This window comes from Scatophagus argus, chromosome 2, assembly GCF_020382885.2.
Source record: "Scatophagus argus isolate fScaArg1 chromosome 2, fScaArg1.pri, whole genome shotgun sequence".
In the NCBI taxonomy this organism is placed as follows: Eukaryota; Metazoa; Chordata; class Actinopteri; family Scatophagidae; genus Scatophagus; species Scatophagus argus.
Window position 1 is genome coordinate 21,411,220 of NC_058494.1, and position 12,891 is coordinate 21,424,110.

At 41.3% G+C, this 12,891-nt stretch overlaps 1 protein-coding gene across 3 annotated transcripts; it reads right to left on the reverse strand.

Annotated features, from left to right (window-relative positions):
• Positions 1-2,059: 2,059 nt before the first annotated feature.
• Positions 2,060-12,720, reverse strand: LOC124074945 (PDZ and LIM domain protein 3-like). 3 transcript variants are annotated; one of them, XM_046418307.1, is made up of 8 exons: positions 12,502-12,720; positions 12,193-12,306; positions 7,615-7,766; positions 6,887-6,971; positions 6,612-6,799; positions 4,968-5,095; positions 3,627-3,738; positions 2,060-3,236 (listed from the first exon to the last, which is right to left on the reverse strand). In XM_046418307.1, exons 2-8 carry the CDS (start codon positions 12,283-12,285, stop codon positions 3,047-3,049), a joined length of 948 nt encoding a protein of 315 aa, XP_046274263.1. In that variant the 5' UTR covers positions 12,286-12,306; positions 12,502-12,720; the 3' UTR covers positions 2,060-3,046. The 3 variants fall into 3 exon arrangements, with proteins under 3 accessions (XP_046274263.1, XP_046274255.1, XP_046274271.1); XM_046418299.1 differs by lacking the exon at positions 12,502-12,720 and having other exon boundaries at positions 12,193-12,394; XM_046418315.1 differs by lacking the exon at positions 12,502-12,720 and having other exon boundaries at positions 12,189-12,323.
• Between the last annotated feature and the right edge of the window lie 171 nt (positions 12,721-12,891).

A 12,891-nucleotide genomic window follows, 5' to 3' on the forward strand; every position in this document is an offset into this window, starting at 1 on the left:
TAATTCAAGATGCTGAGACTCAGCCGTAAAATGGAGTTGGGCAATCGTTTGTTTGTTACTATGAGCAACACCTTTCACTTGATTTCCTGTTAAAACAATGTAAATAACACAGCTTTAAGACATAACTTTGGGCTCTGTGTATGTTGTGATTTCTGCTTGTTTGATTGTCATTTTATAGACTTAACAATAAAATAGGCCTAAACTTAATGAATATTCAAAATAGTAATTATTTGCAGCACTGGAGCGAACTCACTATCACATACAATACAGAAAACATACCATTCACTACTGTAGCTTGTTCTTTGCTGTCATGTGTGATGGTCAAAGAACTAAGAAATGATACTGTGGCTCCCCCCGCAGGTCAGATCTGTCAACAGCAGCAGTATGTGCAGAACTGAATTTAGGGGTTTACTAACCTGTTAAAAGGGTGACGTTTTTTAACCCAGTGCAATCATATCATATAAAATGTGTTCTTGACATTTTATCACAGATGCTTGTTTGCTTATACTCTGATGTCGACTTGATGCAACACAGCATCAAAAGGAAGGTTTTGTGGATCATGCACTTCAGTTTCAGCTCGACCCTCTGGAAACTGGAGTTGGATTTTAATTGGGATTTGTAATAAAGTTCTGCAGTTTGAAAAACTTTAACCCCACTGTCCTTTTTTCCCCGAACTCTTTAATGAAACATATCCTCTAACGGTGCGTGACCCTAACCCTCACTTCAAGAGGAATCAAATCATATCTTCGCTCACAGGCGCCTCTTAATAGACATCTGAAGAAGAAGCTGCTTTCTTCAGCTAGCTAATCAATACTCATGCTATATTACATCACCTCGCATGCTCTTTTGTCTTCTTGTTCAGATTTTCACATTGGTGCTGTGATCTACAGTAGCAGTGGTGAAATCCATCACTCGAAGTGATCTCACAGCGTGGCTGCCGGCCAGTCTCTGACATCTTTTTCCTCAAAATGAAAGGATGATGAAGACCACGTATTAACCACAAAACACTAGATCTAACCAGAGTCTTTATAAGCATGGTTATGCTAAACTGTGGGGCTGGATATTGTGTAACGCAGAAGAGAAGTGTATTGTTTTTTTTGCTTTTAGCACAATCACGCTCCACATTTGCCAGCACTGGTAAAACCCTGGTGGAACTTTTTTGAAAGGCCACATCTCCATGATAATCAGTCATCATTTTCTCTATTCCTTGGCTTGTAAATCCCTCGCTAGTCGACAAAAACAGCCTCACCTGCCTCACATTTTTTGTAAGACAGCAACTTCAAAGGCCAGAATCATTTTGAAGTATCCTCTTCATCCTGCGTAAGGAGGACCTCCTCCCCTCCAGGCGGAGATTTAGACTACAAAAAGCCAAGTTTAACAGGGCGAATAATCCTTTTAATAATCTCTGAGGCCTCTAGAACTTCTCATTATGACTCAGCTTATGAAAACTGATGATAGCTAAACATACTCTTTCTTTTATGTTGTCACTAATAACATGAAGGATGACTCAGTTCTGTTCAAGTCCTAGTAAGTTATCTTAGTGTGACAGCGAGCCAGCTTACCAGGATGCTGAAACTGACGCAGCTAAATGGAATTCAGCAGTGATATAATTTATTATTTACACCTGTGCTGTTTGGCAAAATGTCCTTTGTAAGGGAGGGCATGGTGACAGGTTTAGTGTTCAATAAATGTCTTTATTTAATGTCTGTTTTTAAATGTATCATGAGCGGCTTGGCTTTGCTGGACAATCTAAAGACAGCAGCAAGACGAGTGTCAGAGGGGAGGCCCATTCTGTCTGTCGGACCACAAGACAGGCTGTAGATACAGATATAGATACACATCGACAAACAACAAGTTCCCACAACAGATTAGGCCAGACTTGCAGAAGCACATCACTATTTTGATGGTAACATGGAGTCTGAATTTTCCAGACACATCGAGAAAGTGATTCCACTGGGAAACAGCTGCAACGTGTTCAGGCTGCGACAGGCTTTTGTTCTGTACACCATGTGGCTTCATAAAACCTCAAGAGCACTTCACAAGCAGAGAGTCTTGCCTGCCCAGTTTTGTTGACTTGTTCGGATTTTGTGGATTTGGTCTTTTTCCTTAATGTTTTTTTTTTTTTTTTCTTTTTTAAGGTGGAGACTCAATTCAAAGATCGACCTTTAAAACCCTGTTCCCGTGTCTGGCTTCCCGTCTGGCTTGATGTGATCTGTGCATCTTGGTGCAGTGTCCATCCAAAATCAATCAAAGCAATAAACTGCAGAGAACTGACATTTGAGTTAGCAACAAAGAAACCTGGATGGAGGAAAAGACTGCTACTCTTAGAAGGCTCAATTTTCCCCATCCCCAATGCTCATTTTACCCCAGCCTTGGGGCAAGCTGTGCCATAGGACCAACTGTTTTTGATGGGTCATTGTTTAAATACCATAATAATTAGATAACTCATTTTAATTTCCCTGCATACACAACGGCCTAAGGTATATCTAATTATTTGAAACAAATATATTTTTTATTTTGCAGTTAAGTCATCAAATGCAAGAAGTGGCTCATGTTCCCATTTGAACCCTCTCCTCTTTTACTTGAATGCCAATATTAACCTTAAAGGTTATTTTTGCTTTTTGGCACAAGCTATTTTTTTCCCCAAAAGATTGCCTCATGAAGGCTGTTGTCTGTTAACATCTACAGGCTGTAATTTATCTCTAACTTCACATACAGATGCCATACTGTATGAACATAAGTCTTTATTGAAAAAAAAAAAAAGAGCACGATAAAAGTGGCAAACCTTACCGCTGCTGGGCTCTTTAAACCAGCAGGTTGTTCAAGGAGTCACCTGGAAAATATTCCAACACAGACGTGATTTATAGGTCAAAACATCATATTACATGTTCTGAGAGAAAAGTGGATTCCTATCGAAATATTGTTGCACACAGACAACACATCAAAGTGCAGATAAACGCAGATGCAGGACATGAGAGTGTCGGCCAAAGTGTGTCTGTTCATACGCGTGTCTGAGCTTTTGCGTCTATGCCCTCACGAGGGGGATCTAAGCGGAGGGAAAAGTGGTGATGAGGTCGTGTCCCTCCGGTGGTCTCATCCTAGCACGAGCATGAGTCTCACAGTACAGCTGCCCCTCCACGAAGAAGTAGCCCTTCTGTTTGAGGTTGACGTCACAGTCGGAACACACAAAGCAACCGGGGTGACGATACTTGTCCCGTGCCTTCACCACTGTCCCGCTGTAGCACAAAGGACAGAGAGGCATGAGGTATGTGGGTGAGTGACTTAAAATCTGATTATTGTAAGCTTGTACACAAATATATACTATCAGTTTGCAAATATAAGGGATTCCAGTATTTTGCACGTGCAACTTAAAAATCTTCTATGTGCTCTCAGTGTCAGCATTAAAATACATGCTGTAATGGATCTATGCCATCACAATAACTTGAATGATGCTATAATAAATAATAATAATATATGATAATTTAAAAAAAACATTGCTGCTTCACTGATTAATCTGTTTACACATATATATTCTTTATTGTTCCTGCAATTTTCTCCAACGTTTATATTGATTCATCGAGGTTCTGAATGTCAGTCACTGATGATTTTGTTTCATTTTTACTTACACGATCCCGTTCCCACACTTGTCGCAGACGGGCAGTTTCTGCAGGTTTCCTGTGGGTGGGGTTGGTTTGATCGTGGGGGCTTTTACCGACTTGGTCACAATGGGACGAGTGCCTGACCACATGGGAGAAAGACCATTCAACAAAACAACCCTGTACTTGACATACATACATACGTACATACATACATACATACATACACTCACAACTGGAGCACATGAAAAATAAAAACAGAACAGTGAAGAGATATGTGGCAGGAGCACTTAAAACCACTTGAATCCTAAAAGGACCTGATGGGTTAGGACACATTTTTATTTCTCGGTCAATAAATGAAACATGGGAGTGCTTTTGTTCTGACGTATTGAATACTGAGTAGCTTTGGTACTGCACTACTTGAATAATAAGGGCAACACATGCAAGAGTGGCTTGATTATGTACTGTGAAGCTTTAACTGTGCATATAATGAGAGCGGGTAGTCACACAGTATGTGTTCAAAATATCCCATAAATACCGGTGTTATGAAATTGGTATCGTCCAGTTTTCCTTTGTGGAGCATAATGAATATAATTCAGTGGAATAACTGGTTTTGCCACAGTTGTATGTAGATTATCAAATGATCGGTGTGGTTCTGTAAATATGAGTTACAGCAGATTGGGTTGTTCTTTCAGTCTCCTCCTGTTCTCATGTCGGAGTGTGCTGACACTGAACACCAAAATTATTTGTGATATGTGTACGGGAGGCAGAAATATAAATCACTCTGGTAGACCTGCCCAAACTCTGATGAAGACATGTTTTGTGTCAATACATTTGGGTCAACACCTTATTAAATAGCGCTGACAGTAGCTGCATGGTCCAGTCCTTATCAGTCCTGAATGCAATGTGGACTAATGTGACTGAACTGAACCATTCAGTACTGCAGCACCGATATTCCACAATTACAAATATTTTATATCTTCGCATTAAGTATTTCTCCAACACCCAATATTCATGAGTGAATAAGGAATAAAGTTTTAAAAAAGTTTTTAGTCTGTTTTTTGTTATGTACTTGGTAATAAACCTGATTCTGATTTGACAGCTCACCCATAAGCTTTGACTGGCACATGTGACATGTGAGGAGCTCAGAGGAAAAAGAAATACAAAGTCTCTAATGTGGGGGAAAAAAAACTGTTCAAACTTTGGCGTAACCCCATGACTAATAGTGAAAAAAAAAAATCAGGAAAGTTTTCAGAGCATCTGTCTCTAAAGTGATCCATTGTGCTTTTATTGACTGTCAGTAAAAGTACAAATATCCCTCTGCACCGGTAATCATTTCAGCCTGCAAGATGTTTTTGTGGAGGAGCTCACCATCACTGTCAATGAACTCCTGCAGGGCTTTGAACGAGCCAGACTGTCGAGGAGCGTGGGGCTCCTCCTGGTCTTTCTGTAACATCTGGTACACGTCAGAATCCTCGATGCTGGTCAAAGTCCTGGGGCTGAGCAGCACATTCAGACACATACATACATACAGCACCATACCCGGTCAGGATGTGAACACAAATGCACACTCTGTGACACAGCACTGCTTAGCTCCAAGGGTCGGACCACAATCAGACTGCTTCATTAAGACATTAAAACTCCGGTGGTGACAAAGTGAGGGAAGCAGGTCAGGTGAGAACAATACAGCAGAGCTACACCACACTGAGTCCACACTAAACTGAGAAAAAGGATTAGACGCCAAATGTGTGATGAGTAAGAACACTCAGGAGCAGGAGCACGTAGAGGAAGATAACCAAGGAAAGAAGGATTCCACAATATGATCTTTTTCATGCCGACTGAATCTGCTTGTTACAATTGCAACGCATTACAATTACATCTACGGCTCTATTTTTCCATGTAGAGTAGAAGTCAGCTGACATGACTTGGGTTTGATGTGATAAATGTCTTGGTCAGAAGTCGCGGTTAGGCAATGGAAAGATTCATTCCTGTGGGCCGTGGTTATATATTCTCAGTATGACACACCATATATCAGGTAGCCTAATGGAAGCCACATGAACGGAGGGGAAGCACTAGGGCTAACATACTGGACATACTGGTCATACATCCATGGCCGTATTAAGCTACTCAGCTTCACCTGACACCTTCAGACAAACCAAACAAACTGAGTGAGTGGTTGATTCAGGACGTGAGTCATGTAAAGAGCAGGTGGACTCTAAATGTAACAGCAAAGCAGAAAGAAATCACGGAGGGAACAAACAAGTAGCTGTGTGAGGCCGCAGTGATCATTACACATTAGGAAACACACGTTGCTATTCTTAGATTCTTACCACTAGTTGGGAATAGATGATTTACGCTGGAGCAATTACTCAGTTAATCAGTTAGTTCAGATATTTTACTCAGCTTTTTTTTATCCCTACAGCTTGTTGAGTTTGTTAAAAGCTTGTAAGCTGAATTGAGTTTAGCGTGTTTCATCCCAGATTCATGTTTCCAAGGTCATAAATTAAGATAATTTACTAAGCAGCGTGTCAGAAAAAAATTATAGACATTTTGACAAGATTTTGATTACTAAATAATTAGAGTCTTTCATCAAAAAACTTTTGTTGTTTACCACCTCTGAATTGTGAGGATTCACGGCCCGTCTCCGTTTAATATCACAGCTTTTTATTTAACATGTCAGCGATGTTAGCAGTTAGCATGAAGACAGATGTTAGCATGACTGTAGAACGAGGCTAAAAACAAAAGAAAGCTTGGTCATTTTATTGGAAGACAGTGTAGTTACCAGCCATTTCTTCTGAAACCTACACTGATCACTGAAGAAATGGCTGATAAAAACTTTCAGTTTTACACCAAAGTTGGCGCAACACTTGGCACCATACCAACAGCAGACTTAAGGCCAAACCAAAACAGCCATCTGCTGAGTGTATTTAAGCTTCATACGCAGCTATTTGAATATTTGGATTTGATAGAGCCTGAGTGCAATGTTTTTGCTGTACGCAGAGGGAGAACCATCACCTTTCTGGCTTTGGGTGAATTAGGCCTCGTATTTGTCCTGCCATGGCGTCCTGAATGTTGCCTGAAGAGTAGAGGCCTATAGGAGTGTTGTAGGTTGCACTGACCACCTGACGCTTGTCGTCGATGTTCGCCGCCGCAATGAATGGCTGGGCTCTCCGGTTGTGAGCAGTGCCGATAGGTTTATATTCCTGTAGGGTGAAGGAAGAGGATAGGAGGTCATTGTTGAGCTTCAGTAATCTTGAATAAGCGTGAATTTCTCACACACTCTTACAGACCTGCTGTTCTGCTTCCAGGTTGATTTTAAATGGGTGAGCTCTTCCTCCATCTACGACATGTGGCGACCACAGTCTCGATTCATTCCTGGAAATTAAAAACAGATCCTGGTCAGAAGGTCACCACAACATGGCTGATGGATTGACTGAATGAGGCTGCGAGTGTGTTTGAGTTGTCAATAATCCCATCCTATAAAACAACAAACCTGAAGCTTAAACTTCTGTTACATGTGGACCTTTTCCTGCCACACCACAGGATACTTTCTAAAATCGGTTTTGAGTATATGGCAACTGAAAAAATGACTAAAGTCTGATTGATATCAGCACACATCTTGTGTAATCTCCTGTTAATACAAAACACTGAAGTACACGTTACAGGTGTGTAGCTGAGATCAAAATGAAGGCACAGATGTGTGAAGTCCTTTTCAAATCTTGATCACTCTGTCTTAGATTCAATCGGCAACTAGAGGTCATATGTAGACGTTCTAAGGTGTTCAAAGCTACAAATGTTGGGAACCACTGCTGCACAGCAACAAAAATAACAACAGTAATCACAACAATGGCCTTAAAACTTAATTTAGAACTGAATCAACAGTTTACAGGAATGTAAGCTTCACAAACGCAGTTAATATTGCAGGGCATATGTATTGAATTTCATTATATGGTGCAGGTGTTGCCTTTACTGGGGGCACCACCTGTTTGCATGCATGCTTTTTGTTTCTGGATTTAACCTTTCAACAGTAAGACAGAGCTTATTGGTGGACTCTTTTATCTTGTTCTGAGCTTCACAGTGCAGCATGTCTGTGGTCGGGACTCCCTCAATGGCCACGATGACGTCACCGGGACACAAGTTGGCGAGGGAGGCCTTACTGCCGGGAGTGATCTGTTAGGGAGTAGAAGATGAGTGTTATGCCCTGGTGTTTGTATAATCTAGCTCTAAAACTTTTAAAGCAAGGCTCATTGTGGTTCAACACCTTATTAATACAGTTTGATTCCTTAAGCTGATGTACCACCCATTTGTGACTGAATATTTCAACAAAAAAAGACGAGAAAGAGAGCAGTCCTCTTGATTTTAATAACTTCAAAAATGAATCAACAAATAAGAATTTCCTATTCAATAAATTTTGAGTTCAAACCACAAACAGAGAAAGGCTTTGCTCAAACATCTCTGATTGCTGGGGTTCGTGAGAAGTTTGGGACTTGAAAACAAGGTCCTGTAGGGCAGAAAAGACTGAACATCATGATCTGGCGCAGTAGAGGTGAAAGGAAATAAATCTGTGACTTGATTTGTTTTAATCTTTATATTAACGTAGCAGCACAGTAAATAGACAAATTATACTGTGTGCATACAAATTTGAGCCTTTTAAACATGACTTCAACAAACCTAATGTTGTGTTCATTAACATGATCAGCTGGTTTATTTATTAAGCTACTGCCAATAAATAAAAAAAAAAAACTTGTTTCCTTTTTTTCTTTTTAAAAAGGGAAAGCTTTTTAATTATATTCCAGTACAACATTTAATTTCTAATATGTCTCATATCATTATTTTATATTATATTATTTTTGGGGTATTTTAATCCACTTTTTACTATGTTGAAACTGCCTGATTTTATTTGCTCGTTGAAGTCCTGACATGCTTCAATCCTGCCTCAACCACTTTGTAACTTTATTTTGAATTATTTGGAATATTTTGCTGTAAAAATAAAGCCACTGCTCGCCACTTATAGAGACTAGAAATATGACCTATACAGCCTCTAGAATCATCTGTGTTTTTTCCATTGTTAGGTTCGTCTTCTAACTGTTTAATATAATGCAAATGAATAAGAGGTAAGGTTGTATAATTTGCGAGTTATTTCACTTTAGAACGAACCCCAGAGCAATGTCCTCTTATTTGCTTGGCTAGAAAACTCAGACTTCTGCTTTGTGTCTCTCTGTAAATCCTATTCCAATAGCCCAGCATGTACAGGTGGGGCAGCCTCGAGAAAACTTCTGGTCTGCTCTCCATCACTGACACTTCATCTCTTAATACACAAAATCAACTGCAAGGCCTCTTGTTCCCACATTCCCCAGCTGGGATCATGGTTTTATATGATTTTTCTTTTCTCTCTATCTCTCTGAGCCTCACCCAGCCTAAATACTCCTGCAATACACACATAGAAACACAGACTCCAATAAGAAGCTCAGCTATTCAGTCAAACTCATAACAAGAAAAGATTCATGTCATTCCTGAACTAAATACACTGTTTATCTTCACCACATGCACTCTGCAAAACACTCACTGCTCCCTGAGATGCAGCGGGAGGATCGTTGTTGCCCTGGTTGGTATGCATGTGTGTAATTGTCCCTCCTTTTGTCATGGAGATAAAGTAAACATGCGCTGCTTCCCACTAAGTGACAGCATTCAGATGGAATAGAATATTCTGCTGGCCAGGAAGTGATCAAGATTAATAAGAATTCCCTGAAAGGCACCAGGGTCACAGAGAATACCTCAGGAGGCAGCTTCAAACCCAACTGGGCATTCCTACTTGGACTACACAGGCCATGACCCACGCTCAGCCATATTGCATTACGAGACATAGGAAACTTAGCTACACTGGGATGTTACATTGAAACTTGAATTAGGTCATCTGCCTATAAATAACTGCGGATGAAAGTGCTGAGGGGATGGCTCATGCTGCCAAAGAGGGAGCAGTATTTTACAGCAGAGCATTCGCTGGACCGCTGCCGTCCGACTGTATGCTTTACTGCTCTGATGTGTGTTATCTGAATCTGTGCACAACTGGGATTTTTAATTGGGTTCTTTTGTTTCCACGTGGCTCAGTTGTCGCAGTTGTTTGTTTAAACTACAGCTGTCTTTGTCTGTTCTTCCTTACATCCCTCCAGCTTTCATTCTCTTTTCCTTTTACCTTTTAGCTGCTCCCTTTAGCCTTTTTTTATTCTGGATTTGAAAGCCAAAAACAACCCTGTGGACATCACCAGGGTTAATTTTTTCAGACCTGACAAGGCTCCTCCAGAGCCACAGGAGACAGTGCACTGCTATTTTCACGGACTCGGTGCTACTCGCCATGACATTAAAGATCATGTAAACTGATCCTGAAGTATAAATTCAGCAGAGTGCCCCTTTAAGGCCGCTGTCTGCTGCAGAAAAAAGATGATAATCACTTGTGTTTACTTTCCTCAACCAGCTGGGAACACCGGCGGGACACAAAGAGGAGGATGTTCCTAACCAAAAATGGCAGTGAAGGGAGACACTGGATTCACTTGCTTAAACAAATCCCGAGGGTTCACTGAAACAGCTCCTCTAATTTGTCTCACAGATGGTGAATTTATTGGTAAAGTGCTCCTGTCAGTTATATCAGAGCTTTTCACATTCTTTTCTTTGACGTACCTCTCTCTTACACATAGTTTCTTGATTTACTGCTGGCGTATCGTTCACCCTCCCTGATTCCTCTCCTTCCTCGTCCATCCCGGTCTTCTCTCATCGCTGTTCTCATATAAGCCACTGAGTGTCCACTAACACAACAGGTGCAGGCTATTGGACCGAGCTGGTGGATTGGAGACCCAACTATGCTTTTAGTCTGTAGTTTCTGAGATCTTCCCCTAAATATAGCTGCACATAATCCTAACAGAGCAGGATTACAGGGTCTTCTCATCTGGGGATATAGCAGATAAAGTGAATACTGACTGAGACACTGCTGTTCACATTCACAATGTGTACTTTTGGGTTTTGGTCCAGTGATGGAAACTAATAAAGGAAACCATAGAGTGATTGTATAATGGTATTTGCATAGAGATGAGAGTAATAACAACCATTTTTAGAGCAACACAGATGCACACAAGTATGCAAACACACTTATGTGACACTACACACTGCAGAGGAATGACAAGGCTTATCTCAAAAACTAAAAAGTTGTTTTGTTTGTCTTGCCACGAGTCACATGAGAAGATCGATACCGCTCTCACATCTCTACATACATTTGTTATGAAATCATACAGCCAAGTAAAGGTTAGCTTAGCTTAGCATAAAGACTTGGCACAGGGGGGGAAACAGCTAGCCCAACACCTGCCTGCTCACTAATTTAACAAATGTACATCCAGTGTGTTTAATTCATAAAAGGGCACATATAAAAACCCCATACTAAATGTTTTACTCCAGGACTGAAACACTAAGTGTTAATTAGTTAACTTAAGAGGCACTGATTGGTGGATTTTGCAGCCTTTAAACAAAAGCATGCTAGCTGTTTCCCCCTTGTGTCCAGGCTTGTGCTAAGCTAGCTTAACATCGCCCACTGGCCCCAGCCTCCACCTTCCTGCTCATTTCAACACCACATGTGATTCGGTTGTTTGGTTGTACTTTCTGTAAACAGGAAATACCATACTAGTTCCAGGACATTATCATTTTATCAACAGATAAAAATAAACTCTCATCTGAATCAGCATTCACATCCTCCTAAACGGTTTGTCTGTTTGCTTTTGACCGAATACCATAAACCACTTGCTCATCCTAAGTGTCTTTAATTTCATTACTCTACGTTTCTTTCAGTGAATTATAGTTACAACAATGATGACAAGGTACACGATGCGGCGAGCTGTCCTGAAGCTTTACATTTACTACCCTTGAAACAACTGCACCGTTAGAATAGATGCACATACATTAAAAAGGTGCTCATCTTGTCTAATAACTGATAAAGTTGCTCTTCTATGTGTTGACTCTGTTGACTCTATGTGTTGCTGTCAGCATGAATATCTCAAACGTTGGGAACAGGTTTGTCCAAATCATGTAAAATGGATTCTGTCTTTCTTTTCATTCCATATTTGTCATCGGATCGTACTCAGAATTGATTAACGTACTCTGCAGGAATGTTTACAAATAGTATCATAACCTCACTGTGCTGCTGAATTCCTGCATCTGAAATCCACTCAATGAGACGTTGTATGTGTGCACGTGTTGGAGTACGATGTAGGCTGCTATTTGTATCTAAGCCTCATGGATTTGCTGTGACACAGGTGCAAACCCCATACGACACCGAGCACAGACAGACTTTCTAGAACGAACCCTCCTGGAAACGCAAACACTGACTCCTCTGGACCACGGGAGGATTAAAACACATTCAAATCTGAAGACTTTTTTTGTTGATACTACAAGAGTAGAAACATAGCTCCTCATCACCATGTTAGACGGAGTAAAGTTCTTGCTTTGATCAAAGTCACCTCCGCAAGTTTGAGACGAATATTTTTGCAAAGTGAATCTTTATCACTTTTCTTCTGCTCTTGGAACCGACACACCCATGACCCTGTCACTTACTCACCCTGGAGATGGTCAGGGGCTGACTGAAGTCCTTCCCTCCTGTCAGGCGAAACCCCCAGGGGGCCGGTCCTTCCAGCACGACATTGAGTGGCATGACCCTTTAATGTCTCCCCTGCTGTTAGATAACAACAGCACGGACAGTAAACTGCACAGTGAGGAACAGACTTGAAAAGCAAAGGAATATCAAAGTGATGGAGATTTTGAAGCGTGTGGGCGGGAGCAGGGGTGGGAGGAGAATGGACAGACACCACCCCAGGAGGGAAGTAATTGGCCAGATTTTGGGAACTGACTCCCAGAGTCACTTGCTCACCAGTTTTCCCATTTCTGTTGAAAACTTTTTCTTCTTGCTTTCCTCTCTTACTACATCTCTGCCCAATAAGAAGATGACGTTCTGCTCCTTAATTCAGGTTCTACAGTAACTGAAGCCATCCCGTTCAAATCAGAGTCTGTGAGTACCTATATGGACACTTGGAGACAGAGTGAGGATGTAAACCAGCACCCTCCTTCGCTGCTTCTCACCGCTGGGCAGCTTGTAGTCTGGCTGGCCTCCTCTCGCTCTGGTTGACGGGTCTTGCTGCTCCTGTCCTTATTTGGTCTGGAGGCACAGCTCCACTCCGAGGCCTTGGAGGTCCCACAGGAACATTCCAGCCACTATTGATCTGGATGGGACCCAGGACTCTCACCCCTGAACTTCTTAACA

Bases quoted from the DNA above. Each gene is read 5' to 3' on its own strand.
- LOC124074945 (XM_046418307.1), bottom strand. From the start codon at position 12,285: ATGCCACTCAATGTCGTGCTGGAAGGACCGGCCCCCTGGGGGTTTCGC. The intron at 6,972-7,614 runs GTTAAATCCAGA...TTTAATTTCCAG, and splicing joins CTCTGTCTTACTGTTGAAAG to GAATGAATCGAGACTGTGGT. The intron at 6,800-6,886 runs GTCTGTAAGAGT...TTCACCCTACAG, and splicing joins ACCTGGAAGCAGAACAGCAG to GAATATAAACCTATCGGCAC.